The sequence below is a fragment of the Sylvia atricapilla genome, chromosome 2, assembly GCF_009819655.1.
Source record: "Sylvia atricapilla isolate bSylAtr1 chromosome 2, bSylAtr1.pri, whole genome shotgun sequence".
Classification (NCBI taxonomy): domain Eukaryota; kingdom Metazoa; phylum Chordata; class Aves; order Passeriformes; family Sylviidae; genus Sylvia; species Sylvia atricapilla.
This window is the reverse complement of record NC_089141.1, coordinates 57,962,642-57,981,873: the sequence shown is the minus strand read 5'-3', so window position 1 is coordinate 57,981,873 and position 19,232 is coordinate 57,962,642. Positions and strand designations below refer to the sequence as shown.

The following is a 19,232-nucleotide window of genomic DNA, read 5'->3' as shown; positions in this document are numbered from 1 at the left end:
TGATGAGGTACCTCATAAAATGGAAAGTTTGATTGAATACACCATTACACCACAAGTATAGCAGCAGTGGTCGAGTAGACTTGGACAGAAAAAAACAAGGCTATTCTTATGTAGGCCTGTGTGCATGCATCTACAGCTCTGTCACTTCAATGTTAACCTACTGCAATGTCTTCTGATAGGACTCTATGTGAAATTGATTCAAAGCAAGCAAAAGAAAAATTAGGTACCCTTCTTTACAGGATCACCTCATCCAGGACACAACACCCACTTAACTAAGAATTGTCACAGGTAATCTCTAACTTCATAAGTACTTAAAAGCTGACTTTGACCTGTAAATTCTTAAAAGACTGGGAAAAAATGCTTTGGATTGACCTTCTCATTATGGCATGCCATATCAAGACACTGAAATCAGATGTTTCTGTAAAATTAAGAAGATTCACAGAAGATATTGTCTCTGCAAAGATTCCAGAATTAGATAAAGTCATCTTTCTGTTCCAAAGCAGTGTTGGTTTGTCAATATCTAGGACACTGCTGCAGGTTTCACCAGGGATAGAGTGACTGAACATGAATGCTAATATTTGACTGAAGAGTTTGCTAGAACACAGAGATTTAATTATGGACTTCCTCTCTAGCTAATTAGCAGGATGCTCACCCAGTATGTGAGCACTTTTTTCCAAAGTGGAGTGCACTGAACATCAGCTGAAGGATGTATATATATATTTTACTTTTTAAAATTTTATTTATGACCTCTCAAAGAAAATAACTAATGAAACCTTCTCTAAATAATATCGACATCACAGAAGTCCCCAGGTTGACATTCAGACACTTGAGCATGTGGAAACCTCTTTCAAAGTGGGAAAAGAAAAGAAAATACTACAAGCGCAGTGCAAGAAATTTCAAACAAAAATTCATGAAAAATGAAAAAAAAAAAAAACCCAAAAAAAACCAAAACAACTTGGGATTGTTCATACTGCTCTTCCTGGTAGTCAAACTGGATCAAGTGTAACACAGACTAATGCTGCTCTCTGCAGGTGGATCAGGAGCCCACATGAAGCCATGCCAACTTCCAACTTCACTGGAATTCAACATGGAGTTAGGTGCTTAGCTGCAGAGAATGATCTCCAGGAGCACAGCCTTAGCATGCAATAATTTACTCATGTGCCCTCAAAACTTGTTATAACAGGGGGGGAACCCACTAGAAGATGAATTATTTTTGTGGGAATTTGTTCCTTTACATAATTCCTGGGCCATCTTAGTTTACTGGTGTTTCATCACATTGTGCTATTTGGAATAAAACAAAAGCTATAACATATTAAAGAACTATCATATTTTTCAGTTCACATGAAGCCTTATTTATGTCTTGATAAATTCCTAAGAATGATTAAACTTGAGTTTGCTTGGTGTTTTTACGTAAATCTTTTGAGGCATAAAGCAATAAAATACAAAATATGCTTCTAAACTGTGGTAAAATCAACAGCAAAATTATTCTCTTTCCACGAAAACAGAACGAGTATCATGCTCCTAGGATGCTGTGGATCACACTTCAGCACAGAGACTTTGCAAGGCAGTGGTATAGCATCCTATAGCATCCTGAAGGTTTATAGGTGCATTCCTTCTTTAACCTTAGCCACAGGATAATAAACAGCACCAATATAATGATGGTCCAAGCTACCAGGATCCTGAAGAATGTGCAAGGAATAGACTGGCAGGAATTAATCTGCCATTTTCATATATCTGCCCAAGGGAAGTATTGTAATTGCAAAAATTTACTCTTAGACTGCTGAGACTCATAGTAATTATGTTTCTTTTTTAATAGAAATAGCCACAGGTAGTAACAAATTGGGTTTTGAGATGGGGAACTGGGCATGCATTCTAACCCAAATTACGATGTAATTGTCTTTATTATGAAACACTATCAAAAAAACCAAAACCTAAATCGGAACAAAAACTTCCCCTTAAAAAAATCTTCTCCTCCCATGGCTATTCAGCATGTGTGCCTATTTGTTCATCCACAGCTATCAGCAAGACCAGTATGACAGCAAGTAATTTATCTAAATCTTTTTGCCATTGCTAACAAAAGTTCCTGAAACTTACATTTGTTTAATAGAAACAGCCTCCTCTTGTTTTACAAGTAGGTCAAAAATCTGGAAATCCAGATACTCGTTCCTAAGTTTCCTAAGTTGCCAACATCAGGGTATGAAGGAAAGACTATTTGTGGTCTACACATATATTAAATGAACTGAAATTCAAGTTCTCTTCACAATTCTGGAAGGGTGTTTGAAATAAGTGAGCCCAGGAAAGTACTTAAAATTAGTTATTTCAAGCTTGAAGGAATTATTATTTTGTTACATCACATCATTGCAATAATGAGAGGTATACTTTTTGGAAAGATCATGTATGTGGTGGCCAATGAATAATAACAAAATAAACTCATACAGTTGTTTCTACCCCTTGCAATACTATTGACTGTTACACCTGAATAGAAGTTACATGTAGTTTAAACAGACAAAATACATGTACAGATTGACACAAAATGAAGATTGTATATTGAAATAAATAACAGACATCTTGGTTTCACCTCCTTTTCACCCAACAGCTACAAAGCTGACTGATACAATTCTTGCCTAGGAGCTATGAGATGCAAATTATTGTGTGCTTTTTAATAACTAATGCAGTTCATGGAATAAGTTAAGAACTGTTTCTTTTCACATATTGCATGAATTATACTTCCTTTTAATCATCACATATCCTGAAGTCTGATAGCAGGATTCCATCATGAAGTGGAAAATGAGGTCCTTCCTTACCAATACTCTTACCTTAGGAAAAAAAAAATGACAACATCATTTGTCTCTAAACTTGATGCCTTATAGTTTGCAGCAAAAGGTGCAGGTTGACAGCATCTTCCAGAATGCTGCTACACAGCTCTGTACAGATCATACACAATATAAAAAAGAAAAAAAAATTAGAGGAACATTGCTCATTAATAATGCCTTTTATCCATCTAGATGGTTCTTTTGATTCCATTCTGCTCTCTTTTCCGTGTATATCCACATATGCATGCTTACACACAGTTATATTATCTGGCCCATAGCCTAGAAATAGAATAGTTTCTAAGGCTTCGTGGTTGTCATTTTAAAAAGGCTTTTAATTTCATTATTTCCCAAGCACTCTAAACTCCACTATATTCTTATTGTCATTTGATCCACTGAAACGATGAAGAGATCACAAAAGAACACACTTGGTACTTTACAGCTGTGGCTGGATAATCTGGCTCATGATCATCAAAGCAGGATTGTTTTTATGATCTTCAAATCTGCATATCAAATTACTCAAGTCTCTGCAAGAAAGCAAGACATCAGGACTATCTCAACACAATATGAGAAAATGCAGTTGGAGGCTAAGTGAAACTAACAGCTTTTGCAGCTTTGCAGTGCTCTAAAAGCAAAGGAGAGAAGCAACAGGGAGCAGTCCAGGTAACACAGACTAGCAGATTCTGGGAAGCATTCTGCACATGCTTATGCACATCAGGAACCCCACACCTGTAAATGATCTATTTAATTTTATGGTTATATTAACCTAAATTAAAATGATCACTGATTAAGTGTTTTAAGGATCCTGCCCTGAAAGAAATAGTATTAATTTAATTATACATATATATGCATATTTTCACAGGCCTCAATATTTTTGCACTGACTAAGGACATGTTTTTTTCTAGATTTGTACAAGAAGAGCATTTTTGACTCTGCTGGTAGTCACTCAAGTGCTGAATCTGAGGCACATCATTAAAACAATATTCTTTTCTTTGTTAGTTTTAAAATTTTATAGAATTTAAATATTTTCATTAAGAATTAATGAACATTTGTTTAGCCCACTACAGCTTACCTTTTTTTTTAAACTGATTCATAGCTAAACAATCATAAGTGGTTGCTTAGCAATCAGCAAAGAGCAAGACAGAAATATAGTAAGTAAAGAAACTGACTGACATATTCTATGTCTGAATCATAGTATTCACTAAAAACAACAGAATAACACCAAGAGCAGTTTAAAACAAAATGCTCTTAATAAAAGAATACAAAAAACCTGTCTTTAGGAACAAATTATGCATTTAAAAGCTACAAATTATTATTCACATGTCTGTTGCTATAAAAAAAGTCCTGTAGCTGTAAAATACATTAAAATCCTTCAAATGTTCATGAAACCATTATTTACCTTTTGTTTTAATTCAATTGTCAACTGTGCTTCCACTGATTTTAAAAACAGTATATATCTACAAAGCAAGCAAGAGTTTACAGCTTTGAAGACTTGAAATTGATTTTTAATGCACCAGCTTTCAAACACTACAAAGGCTGCTCTCTGCTGATAAAGACAGTAAACAAGAAATTGTCCTTTAAATGTTCCCTTTAATGTTTTTCTTTAATTAAAAATCAATCAAAAAACATTGCCACATAAAAAAATTAAAATTAAGACATTAAAAAATGCTTTATGTTTTTGACACACAACACAGTCAGACCAGAATGAAAACTTATACTGTTACTTTTGTTTACTTATATTAGTTTAGACTTTTTTTGCACTGTAAACCTTGTTAATCAAAAAGCAAAAGCACGTAAAAGTAGCTTATCACTTAGCTCTTTTTATGGAGGGGAAATGTTAAAAATATGATTAAATTAAACTAAAAATGATAAAAGTATTGAAGTAAAATACTTTTTAAATATTTTAAGATTATTTTAATATATTCCTATTCTCTAATCAGACCGGAGACTATTTATGTAGGTTAGTTACATCTAGAGTCTCATTTATCTAACCTGTATTTATTCTTTGATCACAAAGCTTGTTAACTTAAATGGTCTTTTACTGTTATTATTAGTTTTCCCATAATTATGCAGTTTAACTGCTTGATTTGTTTTGTTTTGTTTTGTTTTAATAAATATATGCACATGCACCAGTCACATTCAACAGTACTATGCTGGATGCTCAATGAACTGTAAGAGCCATTTCAATATAATAAAACTGACTGGATGTGTTCCAGGGCAAGGGCTGGAAATACAAATAATCATAGTGTCACTGGAACTAGCCCAGGCACTACACACATGTGGTACACAGATCAGGAGATGGTCTGAACCTCTCTCTGAAAATAAACCTGCATGCACCTGTCACTGCAAGAACCTGCAATGCATCGATTAGATCACCCACACAGCTGAAATTATGCATTTGCATCTCATGACAAGACTTTTCCTTCCCCCTTTGCAGTTCTCCTTTGGCAGGCCACAGAGACTGCAACACAAAGCCACCCAGCAGGGAACAGGATGAGATTAGGAACATTTTTGTTACGGGTTAAAGTATTTTATGAACGTAAAAAACTCTGATCTGAGACATATGCCACAAAGCCAGTAGAAAGGTCCATGGCTAAAATCAAATATCTTAATTTGAAGGACTTAACATGCCTAGACTGCTTATACCTTATTATATTGAAAATAGACCAGTATGGGACTGATTGTCTTGAGGGTTAGAAAAGGAGATATTTCCTCCATGAACCAAAGGGTGATATGAATTGATCTTTATGCTGTTTCTCTGTACCAATAACACTAATATTTAGCCAAAACTATGCAGTTTTGTCTTTATATGTAGAGGGACCCAGTTTTAAGGACAAAAAAAAAAAAAAAATCTCATGTCAAGAAGTAGATTAATTGATCTGCTATCCTTTCTGTATAGGTAAGACCACTACCTATGTGGAAGCAAAAGAGTAGGAGAAGGAGATGGTTATTGTGTGACCTTATTAAGAAGGAAATGTATCAGCAGCCTTTGGGACTTAGCTAGAAAATATATGACTGCTCAGGAAGATTATTTAAAGCACTGTCTAATATCCTAATTAACAGGGACATTCATAAGAATTTGCTTGTTCTTAAATATAATACTTAATACTGAGTATTTTATCTAAAATGCTTAATAATTTACTTTTTTCTTTCTCATAGAGTTTGCAGTAATTAATCCAGAACATTCTTTTTAAAAGTCTACAGCAGACTGAAAAACAAAGGTTGCACTATGACAAATAGATTAGTAGGGCATAGAACACACCCTAGCTAAGAATTACGGCAGCTGCACATTACTCTGTTTCATCTCATCAATAAAAGCAGTAACTAGTTAATATCCTTGATTACCGCCTTAAAAACCTAACAAATAAAACACTTAAACTCAAGGAAGCTTTTTCCCCAGTCATTTTGCCACTTTCTTCCTAGTACCTTTTTTCTATTTCTTTTCTTTTTCTTTTTTCTATTAAGGCAAGAGCCTGCAGTCCCCTGAGAGTTTTACTTGTTTCCAGTATTTTTGAACCCTTTAGCATTAATTTTACCACTTCTCTTACAGCTGATGTAGCCATACAATTGAAAGCATAAAGCTTTCAGGCTATCTGCTGCAAAAATTTGTCCCAACTGCTCTACACTGACCTTTTGGCATCAGAGGATTGCTTCTATATTTTGCAGATAAAAACAGAGCTGTGTTTCTGCTCTGGTCAACAAATTCTTGGGTAAGTTCTTATCACTGAATTTTTTACCTATAGGAAAACATTAATGCTAGTGTCAAAATGTCTTTTTTGTCATACATGCAGGTACTGTCCAGGATTGAAGAAGTATCTGGAGAATTCTGCCATGCAACATATATGTTTTCTTCAGGAAAATAAATAAGCCAAATCCAAAACCGAACCACATACATCCACTTTCTGTAAGAAGAAGGAGTGCCTTGCATGGCAAAACCTAAAACTAATTTAACTTGACATTTTTAACTTTTCTAGAAACAACGAAAGAAAGAAAAATTAGGCATGATATTTAGAAACATATACGTGAATATTAGTTGGTATGTTAATGCTTCCTGGAGAGGCAGGTAGTGAAGCGAAAGAAAAAAATGCTGGGGGAAAAAAGACAAAAAAAACTTTTTTTTTTTTTTTTTTTTTTTTTTTAAATAAAATCCCATCTGGTTTACATCCAGATGTTGTGACCTAGGAGGAATTTCTTTTAATGACACTTTTGTCTTATCAGAGAAACCAGACTGTATCTATACTTTCTTAATACCAAGTAAATTTGTGAATATTTCACGCTTACCTATTGCTAATTTTCCACACAAAAATATTTGCTGAGTTTCAGCAATAATGTTGTCTTATTCAAAGTTTCAAAAATATATGAAAACATGGTAATGTGTTCAGAAATATGTTCAATGGAGTATTAGATTTCTTTTCCACTGTACACATGATTATGCTGGGTTGACCATCGGACTTGATCACCCTAAAACTATGCCCAACCTAAACTATTCTATGATGATGTGTTACAGCTCACATCATCGTTACAAAAACATCTAAATTCCAGTTTCCTTAATTGTTTGTTAAGATGCTGTAAGAATAAAAAATTACGAAAACCTCAAAATGAAGGGCCCAATCATACTATTTGTAGCTGCAGCTGCATTCATAGAAATGTCTTAGTCACAATTCACTCTTGAACCATTAAAATCATTTATGAAATCAAAATTATGCTATTGACTGAATTATAAGTAAGAACAGGCCTTTTCATCAGCATGGGGAAGGTTAAGAGAAACTTGAGAAAGTATGTTGTTAAAGATAACTCTTCAAAGGATTGATCAGTCATTGAAATTGTACTGGTAATCATAAATTTATAGGTATCTTTCCATCTAAGTTTAGGTAGTGATAGTGAACACAAAGATTTAGAAAGCTCAGGCAACTTTAAGAGCAGTTGCGAGCTGTGACAGCCAACCTTATTTCACATCTTTTATAAAACAGCAAGTTCTACAGAGATATTATTATTCCTAATTTCTTGTTAACAAGAATTTCTGTTCTGGAAAGACTTTTCTTTTTCATAGTATGTATATTCCACTTTAGACTCTTTTTTTTTTTTTTTTTCCTCTTTTTAATTGTTCTTTATTACAGCTCTTCATTTTGGAAAGTTCTTTAGATTTCAAATGGACATGTGTATCAAGAATGATCTTTTTAAAATAAGTGTTATAAATATCACCAGCAGGGAACTCAAGATCAAGACCAGATGAGATGCAACACAAAAAGGGAGTTCAATTCTGCTTCCTCTGTCTATTTCAGCAGCTAGTGCAGAGCAGGGTGTTGCCAGATCTTGTCCTAAAATGTGTGTGCATCTGGACAAAAAACAAACAAGCAAGCAAACAAAAACACTTCATGGAAGCATAGGAAAGGTTTTGTCCTGAAATTCTTGGATAGTCAGCTCTAGGATGGATTTCATCCAGTGAATGAAACTAAAGCTCCAGAACACTGTAACAAAAAACCAGACTGTACATAAAACTCCAGACTGTATTCACACAATGCAAGCTTTCAGAGGAGTTATTTTGTAAGACATCTAGCCTTGCAAAACACTGTTGAAGCTACAATAATGATACTAAGCAGGTAGTTTAAGAGTTGCATCTCACAACTTAGTGTCTTTAGATAACAGCTCTAGAATATGCAGCCATGAATCTTTGCAATATATAGCGTATAAACTTGCAAATATTTAGAACTGCTCTAGTATCCTCTTGATGCAAAATGTTACCTTGTACTAGTTCTAGTGAGAACAGAGAATAACACTCCTCCATTGAGGTAGGAGATGTAAAAATAAAAAAAATATATACTTCTGTTTTCAGATAGGAAATTAAATCACTGAGGAGGACTGCAACTTCTATGACAAAAGCTGCTTCTCCTTATATGCAGTAGCTGCAGATTTCTTTTTGTAATCTTGAAATTTCTGAGCAGAAGTTTCTCAAAGTATGAAATGGCACATTTAAAGACAGAACAGCAGAACTAATATGGTTCGTGGGGGTTTTTTAAGTCCCTTGAAGACTCTATCTTCTTAGGTACTACTAGACACCTGGCGATGAAGCTGCACTGGGACTTGACATTAATCTATCAACACATCATAAACATCAGGTGCCTGAAGCATTAAGAATGATCTGTACTTTATCTTGAAATGCTGTGGGAGTGCCTGGTACAGCAGATACAGCAATTCCCAGCTTGAGAGCTTCTTTCAGCACTGTCATTCTTTTTTAACTGTTGTTTAACAAAAGCTGTGACCACCTCTTTTTTTATTCACACCCACCTTATTCCTCATACATTTACAAAACTCCCCAATTATAATTATTCCACCACAAGTACAGCAATAAATAATCTCTAGGATGATTAACACTACTTGCAAATTGCAGATAGTTTTCTACACTACTGATATGTCACTTTGAGGAACCTATTTCTGGAACCTACTACTGTGTAAAGAAACTATTTGTTTTCCTTTATCCATCCACTCCGACCTATTGGAAATCTGCAAGAAGTTGTTGTGACTTGTTCACACAGGGAAAGGCAAACTGACTAACTCAGAATTTTGGTAGGTGAGATACACTCATGTGTATTTTATTTTTCCTGATGTCTGCACTTCAAAAAAAACAAAATTCTGCTTCTTTTAGTCAGGTGAGTAGGTCACCAGAATGACATGAACCAAATTTTCCCAGTAGTCTTTAAGGGCTAGAGAGAACAGAAATCTTTCAGCCATGTAGAATTTCCATTTTCTCCTGCTTTCTTTTTCTCCAATAAAAAATAATAGTTTGGTTCTTTACTGATTCAAAGGTCACACAGAATTTTGACCCTGGCAATGAAAATTGTACAGCACTACCCTATATTTAAAGATTTTTAATAGACTTTTGCTTGAAAGCACTGTTTCTAAAGTATCTTTAGAAAATAACTGCTGAAGTTCAGAACAATGAAACATGCTAAAGTGTAGATGTGTAACTTGCCAATATTTTACTAAACACTCTTCTTAATACACATCTATCTCAGGTGCACATCCAATCACAAATGGTCAGTTTTCAGAAGGCCTAAGAACTTGCAAGTCGCTTGCACCAATAAAAGCTGAATGTGTACAGCATCCTCATCTGCCAATCCAACATTTCATACATATATGTATGTATGCATGTTTAAATTATTTAAATTTTATGGTATTTCATTGATTCATACATAAGTAACACGTGCAACTGTGGTACACAGGTGGATGTTACACAAAGTAGTGAGCAAATACACAAGCTCTCAAATTGTGTGATTAGTGTGTAACAGAAGTCACTTACAGAGAGGAAAGATTATACCACTCTTACCCATATCAGGAAGTAATTCATTCAACTGCTGATCCCTTGAAACCCCTAGTCACTAAGTAACACTTTACTCCACAGGTATCTGTTGATGTAAATTGGGCTATCTGTAGAGTAAAATACTATTCATGAGAAATAAGGGAACCATAAGGCCATTGGCTTCACTATGTCTTACTAGTAAGCAGAAGGAAAAAAAATATGCACTCCTAATAAGAGTGAGAAAATTTGGATCTTACTGGGAAAGAAATTATTTATTTGCTATCAAATATTTATAGAATCAATTGGATGTACTAAATAATAATATAATATTTAGCATGTATATACATCTCCATAGATATATAGTAAGTATATATATATATATATACACATATAAAGTTTTAAAGACAATTGTGCCATTAAACAGTTGCTGAGAAAATGAGAATGAAGAAATGCAGTTCCACTGTATGAATTACATAGTGTGGGATTACCATGTTTCAAAAATATATCTTTAAAACCTAATGGGAGCATTTGTTAGAGAACCCTTACACAATTGTTTACCTTCCTCTTACTGAGGTACTGAAGAAAACTGCTTAACTGGATTGATTAACTAAAAGAGATGATAAAGCAGCTGGATTTTTTTTCTTCTTCTTCTTTCTTTTTTTCTTTTTTTTTTTTTTTCACTGCCTACACCTTTGATTCCTAACTGTGTAATTTACATATGCCGACACAGGTTTCTTGGAGCGATTAAAGATATAGTAGATCCAAAGAGAGGGCTGATTCTTTACTATTTCTCCTTATGTCTGCAGTTTAAATTTTACATGAGGCAGAAGCACAGGACCAGACATAAAGTAGTGCCTACATTCTAAATGCAAATTTTATATAAAATTTACTCCAGGGATGTGGAGATGGAGAATACAAAATGTATTTTAGTAATGCAAAAGTATAGTGAAGAGGATCAATTTTCCCCTCTAGCTGCTTTAAATCTGAGCCTTTTCTAAATAGAAACCAACTACACCCTTTCTTACTGTGTCTATTTTGCCAATACACCTACAAAATATAGTATCAATAAGTATGTTTGAACAGGTTGTACACTAGGTAAAACTGAATGTTTTCTAATCTACTGACTGGACCATGCAAACCTCTAAAACACTCTGTGCAGATAGATAATGAGCGAAAAACAAGACCAGCATTAGATATACCAGTATATGTTATGAGGAGTTTCAGTTAACATTTTCCTTAGTTGTCATAATGAAAACTCTTACAGAAACCACAACACACTTTTTAAGGGAGGAAATTCCTCTTTTAGCTTTATATAGATTTCAGGGGAAAAAATCATGATTGATCTTATACAGTGAACACTGTAAAAATGAAGGAATCATATTTTCCATAGGGATTTTACACTACAATTGAAACTTTACTATTCAGTAGCATCAATACATTAATTAATTGCTTTATATAGACATTACATGATTGTGGGAAAGTATAATTTTCTTTCTTTTAGTAACTATTACACTTGTCAGTAGGGAAAAATATGGAGTGGGTTTTTTTAAACTTTCTGACAACTCCATTTTACAGTAAAAAAAAAGTTGACATTACTTAAACAAGTGTCATGGAAAGTTACTTGTTTTTTAAAGCATGAATAATAAATCAAATTATCTCTGGTTGTGCCCTAACCTAAACTCTTCCCTAAAGTGTCACTTTTTGTTAAAATCAATTTCAGATTTTAAGTATTGCTCCACTCACCTAATTGATAGCAACACAAATTCATGATAGGCATAAAATGAAATTGTTTCTGTGACACAACTCAATAGTCGCTTGAGGATCAGCTTACAGTGACCTTGTACAGGCAGCTTTTTATTTTTTTTTTGTTTTCTTTTTTTCCCCAGTTAAAAATGTTCCATTTCCAGGTCACGGGTTACTAGGATTTTGGTTCTTTAAACTGCCCATTACTTTTGGCCATTTCTATTCAGTTTAAAATATTAGATATAGATGGCAAATAGAACATTTGGTGTTCACAGATCACAGGGCATGGTAACTCCAAGGTATTATGAATCTTCTTTAGGTACATCAAGTGACTACAGTGCAACTTCTTTCCCACTAGCTGCATACACAAAATGAGTCTGTGTCACTTCTGATACACTCAGCCCATTCCCCTATGACTCAGAACAGCATACCAGGAGAACCACAGGATAAAACAGATATGACATTTCAAATATATTTAATAGTCATTATCCAGAGCCTGCTTTCAATTCAAACGTTAAAAATCACTTTGGAACATACCTGTAGTGTTTGAACATTAAGCTGCATTAATCATGAAGTAATATTTTAAATTAAATCAACTGGAGCCAATTTCTGCCCTCACCTTCACTCTGCAAGTTCACTGCTCTGAAATAAATCTTCTGAGTTTGGACTTCAATCTACCTGCTAAAAATTAAGTTGTACTTTGATCAGTACCCTAGATCCAATGGTCCAAATTCTGCCATTTCTCACATTCACAAAAGTCAGTAGAGGACCGTGTGGGCATAATTGGCAGCAGAATGCAGCCCAGCTACAATTTCTAAATGAGCTTTGGTAGAAGACAGAGCATGTAAGTCTTTTACTATAAAGCAATCATCAATGTTGACTCAGGCTACTGGAAATCTGACTAGTTGTTTTGCTGGTTTATGACAGGATGTGTTTTGTTAACATTTGGAGGTAGGAGAGAGCCACCACATACATTTTCTTTCTATTTGACTAAGCAGAATTTTCAGCACTGAAAATTTAGTTGTTTATAGGGAGAGGAGGAGGCAATGGGGCCCCAATGATACTGTCAAAAAAATACATTTACGGATGCATATTCTGAAGAATGAAATTGAAAAAATTAAACACGTGTCTTGGAACGATAGCTCATATTTATATACAAGATTGGAGGGCTGTAATACACTGTTGCAATAGATGTCCTCAGTGTGCAGTTTCTTCCCTGTCCTGTTAGTTACTGCAGGTGGTATGACCACTGTAGAAATGCCCTCCCTCTTCTCCACCCCAAACCAAAGAGAAGTGAAACATGTGGAAGTGCTCACCTCTGTCTGACAGACTCCTGGGAAAATACCCCAGCATGCCTCAAATGAACTAAGTGCCTGCCCACACTCTCACATGCACCTCTTTGGCACTGCCATAACTCTGTGTTTCAGTGGGCATTTTATTTTCAATCACATGGGAAACATCAATGCTACAGCAGAACCAGACCCTCCACATATGGTCTGGTTCAACTTTTATTAAGTCCACCTCTCTTTAGTGACTTGTGTTGGTCCCTTCAGTGGTGCTTACACTGCAGACAAAAGGGAAAATTAAACCAGTGTCTAAAGTGAGTGAGGTCCAGGGTATTCTAAAAGTCTCCTACCTGAATTATGGACATCCGGCTCGGGGGAGCCTCGCTGGCGTTAGTCCCTTGCCCTGTGAAGCTGGTGTGGCAGCCCACATGTCCCTGGGGTACAGTCAGGTTGTTGGAGGCGGGCTTCAGGTACATCACCTCAGACCTGGGAGAGCTGAGGGGCAGGCGGGTCTGGTAGTCAAAGTACATGGGTGAGGTGGCCAGGGATGGGCTGCTCACCACATTCATGACATTGAGGGGACCCCGGCTGTCCTCGCCCTCACTGGGCACCAGCATAATGTCATTCTTGCTGATCTTCTTCTTCTTGCCCTTGCCCCCTCCACTGCCACTGCCTCCTCCTCCCCCGCCACTGCCTCCCCCTCCTCCCAGCTGAGGGTGGCTATACTCGGCAATGCGACAATTATAGGTGCGGATCTCCTTGTTCTCTCGTTTGCACTTCACAGCAATAGTTATCATGGCAGCCAGCAAGATGATGGAGACAGTGCTCAGCGTCACAATAAGCGGCAGCGACAAGTCCCAGTGTGGCCGCCGATGCTGCTCACCATTCACCTGTGGCTCGCCAGCCTCGGGCAGGGGCCCCGCCAAGGCCCTGACTATGAGCTTGGCCACAGCGGAGAGGCTGGGCTTGCCATGGTCACTGACTTTTACCACCAGTTCAGCCACAGGGCTGAGCTCCTCCCAGTAGGGGTGCAAGGTGCGTATCTCACCACTAGTGGGGTCCATCTCAAAGAGGTGCTCCTCATTGCCTTCCACAATCTCATACGTGAGGCGCCCGCTCTCTCCAAAGTCACTGTCCAGGGCGCGGACGGTGCCCACAGGGTAGCCCACCCCAGCATTGCGTGGCACCTGCAGCTCAGCAGTGTCATTGATAAGGGCAGGCAGGACGATGAGGGGAGCGTTATCATTGACATCCAGCACAGTGACACGCACTGTGGCATTGCTTTCACGGTGGGGTGAACCCGAGTCTTTGGCCAGCACACGAAACTCAAAGTGCTTTGTCTGTTCATAATTGAAGCTCCTTAGGGCATAAATAGCACCATTTGTGGGGTTGACAGAGACATAGGTGTAGATGGAGACATCTCCCACATGCCCAGGCAGAATGGAATAAGACACAGTCCCATTTTGGCCCAAGTCAGGATCCTGGGCCAAGACTGAGCCCAGGTACTCTCCAGGGATGTTGTTCTCAGGCACCTGTAACACATAAAGGTTCTTGCTGAAGCGGGGTGGGTTGTCATTCTCATCAAGGATCCGGACAGAAAATGACTTGGTGGAGTTAAGCGGGGGATTGCCCCCATCACGTGCCACGATGGTCACATTGTACTCATCCTGTGCCTCACGATCCAGGGGTCGGTCGGTGACCACAGTATAGAAGTTGTCATAGTTCTCCTCCAAGGTGAAAGGAACGGCACCGGGCCCGCCGCCACCGCCCAGCACCCGACACTGGAGCTGCCCGTTCTTGCCCGAGTCACGGTCGGTGACACGCACCAGGGCAATGACAGTGCCTGGTGGGGCAGCCTCACTCAGAGCTCCCTGGCGAACGGAGACAAAGCCAATGGTGGGAGCATTGTCATTGCGGTCTATGAGGCGGACAGTGACCTTGCAGTGAGCGGGGATAGGATTGGGCCCCAGGTCCCGAGCTTGGACATCAATCTCAATGAGGCCACTCTCCTCATAGTCCAGGTTGCCCTTGACACGGATGAGGCCACTCTGTGGGTCAATGCTAAACAGGTCACGGACGCGCTCAGGTGCGTAGCCACTGAAGGAGTAGAGCACCTCTCCATTTGTACCCTCATCGGCATCAGTGGCATTGAGGTCGATGACTGCCGTGCCTAGTGGTGCATTCTCTGGCAGCTCTACCACGTAGGAGGCTGCCTCAAAGATGGGGCTGTTGTCATTGGAGTCAATGAGGCGCACATTGATCTGAACCGTGCCTGAGCGTGGTGGGTCACCGCCATCCAATGCTGTCAGCACCAGGGTGTGGTGACTCTGCTCCTCACGGTCTAATGGCTTCTGGATGACCAGCTCCGGAAACTTTGTGCCATCACCACGGGATTTCACATCGAGGGAGAAGAGACCGTAGTCATCACGAGTGAGCAGGTAGGTGCGCAGACCATTGTCCCCAGCGTCTGGGTCATGGGCACTGGTGAGGGGGAAGCGGGTGCCTGGTGCAGCATTTTCAGAGATGTCCATGTCGACTTGGTCAGAGGGGAATGATGGTGCGTTGTCATTCAGGTCCTGAATCTCCACTTTGATCATGCAGATCTCCTGGTCATTGGCGAACACCTCGAGGGACAGCTGGCACTTGGTGCTGCGCCGGCACAGCGCCTCACGGTCAATGCGCTGCTTGGTGTAGAGCAGCCCGCTCTCCCCATCCACGTCCAGGAGGTGCGGGGCTGAATTCTCCAGCACTCGGAAGGTGGACTTGGGGCCGCGGCCGCCTCCGGGGCCGCCACCGGGAACGCCACGATCCGGGGGCAGCATCCCGCCTCCCGCCGCGCCTGACGCCAGCCGCGCATCGCGCCCGATGTTCCCGATGACCGTGCCCGCTCCCTGTTCCTCCGGCACCGAGTAATTCAGGTTCTTCAGGGACAGGGCGGGAGCCCAGCAGAAGAAGAAGCAACAAATGGAAAGGTACATCCCCGAACAGGGGTGGGGGCGGCAGGAGTAGCAGCGACGACCAGGGCTGTCCCCGTCTTCTTTGCCTCCTGCGTCGGGGTTGTTCTTCCTCCTCTGGCGGCTCTTTTTTCCTTCCTTTTTGGTTTTGATTTTTTTTTTCTCTTCTCTTTCCCCACCCCTATATTTCAAGTTCCTGAACCTGTTGCTCTAAAACATCTGCAGAGATACAGGATGAGAGGCAGCAAATAGACCATGTAGCTCAGAGGGAGGGAGCAATCGGGGCGGGGGGGTCAGGGGGAGGGGAGGGAGCAGCTTCGGCAGCGTTTCAGCAAGAGCTTGCCGTGCTTGCCGTCCCCTCGCAGTTACTTCGTCTGTCCAACTTCGGCAGTGGGAGGATTGCAAAAATCAGAAAATTTGCAAAAGGTCTTCTCCTCTGGGCAGGCGATGTGCTCCCGATCCTTGAATCCCCGCAGATGTACAAAGAATAATAAAAATAATAACAATAATAAAAAACTGGCGGCAGTGGTTGTTTTTTCTAAAAACGATCAGAAATATTTTTTAAATAAGTGTATTCATATATACATAGGAAAAGGGGGTGATCACAGATTTACCTCTGTAGCAGAGGTAAAAAAGCTGATTTGCTAGTCATCCCTTGTGATGCGACTGATGGAGTGGAGGGGTGGGAGAGACACAGAAGGGAAAAAAAAAAGTCTCAGCTTGTTGTTGAAGCTCTCTTCGTGTGCAGTGAGCGGCAGTGAAATGTCTGATTGCACCGCGGGGTTGTTGGTTTTCAGGGAGTGTTTTGCTGCATTTAGAGATCTAATCTTGCATTGCTTGCGGCGGAGAGCTGCATCTCGCTGCCGTCGGTATTTCCCCCCTCTCTGTCTCGTATACCCTGGGTCACTGTTTCCTTCCCGAATCAGAGGGAGAGGGGATGAGGATTGCGGGGCAAGAGGGGAAAACAAAACACATTAAAAAAAACCCAACCAACCAAAACAAAACAAAAATCCAAAAAACCCCAAACACCAAAACAAAACCCAAACCACCCCCCTCCCCCCCCCCGCCCACAGCAAAAACTAGTGTTCGGATTTATAGCTTCCTTTCTCTCCCTCTACTACCAGCCTCTCACCCGTCCTTTTGGGGTGAAAAAAATTAAGAAACCCACCAGTTGACCTTCATCACTAGCAGTAAACCTATATTTTAAGGGAAAGCTCAGACTGTGCTCAATCAGCAGCACACTTGGGTTTCTTTAAGACAGGCCAGTAGCCGCCGCCACCACCACATCCTTTCTCTCCGTGTATCTATGCGTGTGTGCGTATGCGTGTCTGAGGAGCTGCACTTTTCTCGATGCAGTTTAATTCCAGTTTGCTTTTCTCTCCAGCCGAGAGGAAAGCAACAGGCAACCCATGGCTGGACGCACAGATTAAAAAAAAAAAAAAATTAAAAAAATAAAAAATATATCAAGAGCGGGGGTGGGAGGGAGGGAGGGGGAGAAAGGAAAGCCACCACACACACAGACACACACACGCGCACACACACACTCTCTCTCTCTCTCAGTCTCTCGCTAAAAGGGAAACAGTCTCTGTATTCACAGGGCTGCGCTATCAAGTGCCTCTCTTTTCTTTCTATTCAGCGTCTCCTTCCAATGACACTGCCGCCTAGTCCTCATCATTTAGGGGAGGGGAGAAGAAGACGAAAAACAATCCTGCCGATGAATAAAGTGGGAGATCTTTTAATCGATTAATTCGCTTATATTAAAATCTATGCAGTTCCGCGATCAGTGTGCTGCATTTTTTGCAGTCCTTTCAAAGCTTTAACAGGCTCTCTCAGCATCTTAGTACAGGGGAGAAGAGCGGCAGCAACGCCAGATGCGTTCCCCCTCTCCGATATGCACCTTTCCCAGCGATATAGCGTATAGGTAAATACTGGGGGAGGATAGCAAAATTTTATTTCAGGTTCCTTTAACAACCTGAAATAAATGAATGGTAAATCCAGAAATGCAGGTGTTTCAATCTGCTTGGATTAGTCAGATCCAGCGGAACAAATCACATTCACTATCGCCTCATGTTGCTCCCTTCACAGACATTAGTTGCAGCTTCTTCCTAACGCTTCTCTGACTCACTCTATAGATAGGAAAAAAATTAATCAGATTTATATTTTGAAGAGAGAGGAGGGAAGAAAGAAAAAAAAAATAAAAATAGGAGAAGGTGAGGGTGTCGGATCCAGCTACACTTTTACTATACCTCTTTCTCCGGGAGACTGAGGATCAGGAAAACAAGGCTGTTATCCACTCATTGGCACAGAGGCGCGTCTGTCTCCTGCTTTGCTGAGTGTTTTTAACCACCTTTCCTCAGTGTTATGTGTGAAATAAATCAGAGATTTTTCACATTAAAAGAAAAAAAAAGAAGAAGAAAAAAAAGCAATAAAAACATAGGTTTCCAACACATAGCTCACAGATCTAGTTCCGAGTCTCAGTTCTGCACTGTTTTTTTCTCCTTTATTTGAGTCCGGACCCAAAGTACACAGTTAATTCTGCAACGTATAGCAGGGAGGCTTTCAAATGCAAAAGAAGAAAAAAAACAAATATTCTTCTCTGCCTCATTGATGGGTGGCCCCTTGCAAACAGACGGTCGCCAGTCTTAGCCAGGCAGCACGAGGAGCGAACGCCGATCCCCGATAAACCAGATCCATTTCACCAGCCGCCCGCAGGTAAGTGGAGAATTCAGTGAAAATTCAACAGTTGGAGCCGCGCTCTGCCTCTCTCTCTCTCTCTCTCTCTCGCTCGCTCACTCTCTCCCCCCTCCTCGCCTCCCTCACTGCAGCACTCGCGGGGCCGCCGCGCCGCGCCGCGCTCGCCCAGCGCCGCTCGCCGACTGCCTCTATTCACCTCACGCCGCGGCTTAAACATTGATACGGATTCCCCGCCAGCCAATCGGCGGCGGCGGCGCCGGCCGGCCCCGGCGCGGCCGGGCCAATGGGAGGAGGCGGGCGGACGGGCGGGCGGGGGGCGGGGCCGCGGCGGGCGCTGGATGTCATTGATTAGATCGGCCCGGAGGGGGACGCGGGGTGCGCGAGCCGCTCGCGCGGGTTGCGGTTGTCTGGCCGCTCGCGCACCGCAGCGCCGCGCCCCCGGCCACCG

The 19,232-nt window shown here is 40.3% G+C and overlaps 1 protein-coding gene and 1 long non-coding RNA gene across 3 annotated transcripts in view; both read right to left on the bottom strand.

Moving 5' to 3' along the window:
• Positions 1-17,103, bottom strand: part of PCDH17 (protocadherin 17) — an 88,990-nt gene extending 71,887 nt beyond the window's left edge. For both annotated transcript variants that reach the window (XM_066313362.1, XM_066313363.1), the window contains exon 1: positions 13,487-17,103. In XM_066313362.1, coding sequence (XP_066169459.1) covers positions 13,487-16,114 — 2,628 coding nt within the window. In that variant the 5' untranslated portion in view covers positions 16,115-17,103. The remainder of the gene's footprint in view (positions 1-13,486) is intronic.
• Positions 17,104-17,680: 577 nt separating this feature from the next.
• On the bottom strand, positions 17,681-18,919 carry LOC136374304 (uncharacterized). The gene is made up of 2 exons (XR_010745872.1): positions 18,337-18,919; positions 17,681-18,216 (listed from the first exon to the last, which is right to left on the bottom strand). It is a non-coding gene; the product is annotated as an uncharacterized lncRNA (long non-coding RNA).
• Between the last annotated feature and the right edge of the window lie 313 nt (positions 18,920-19,232).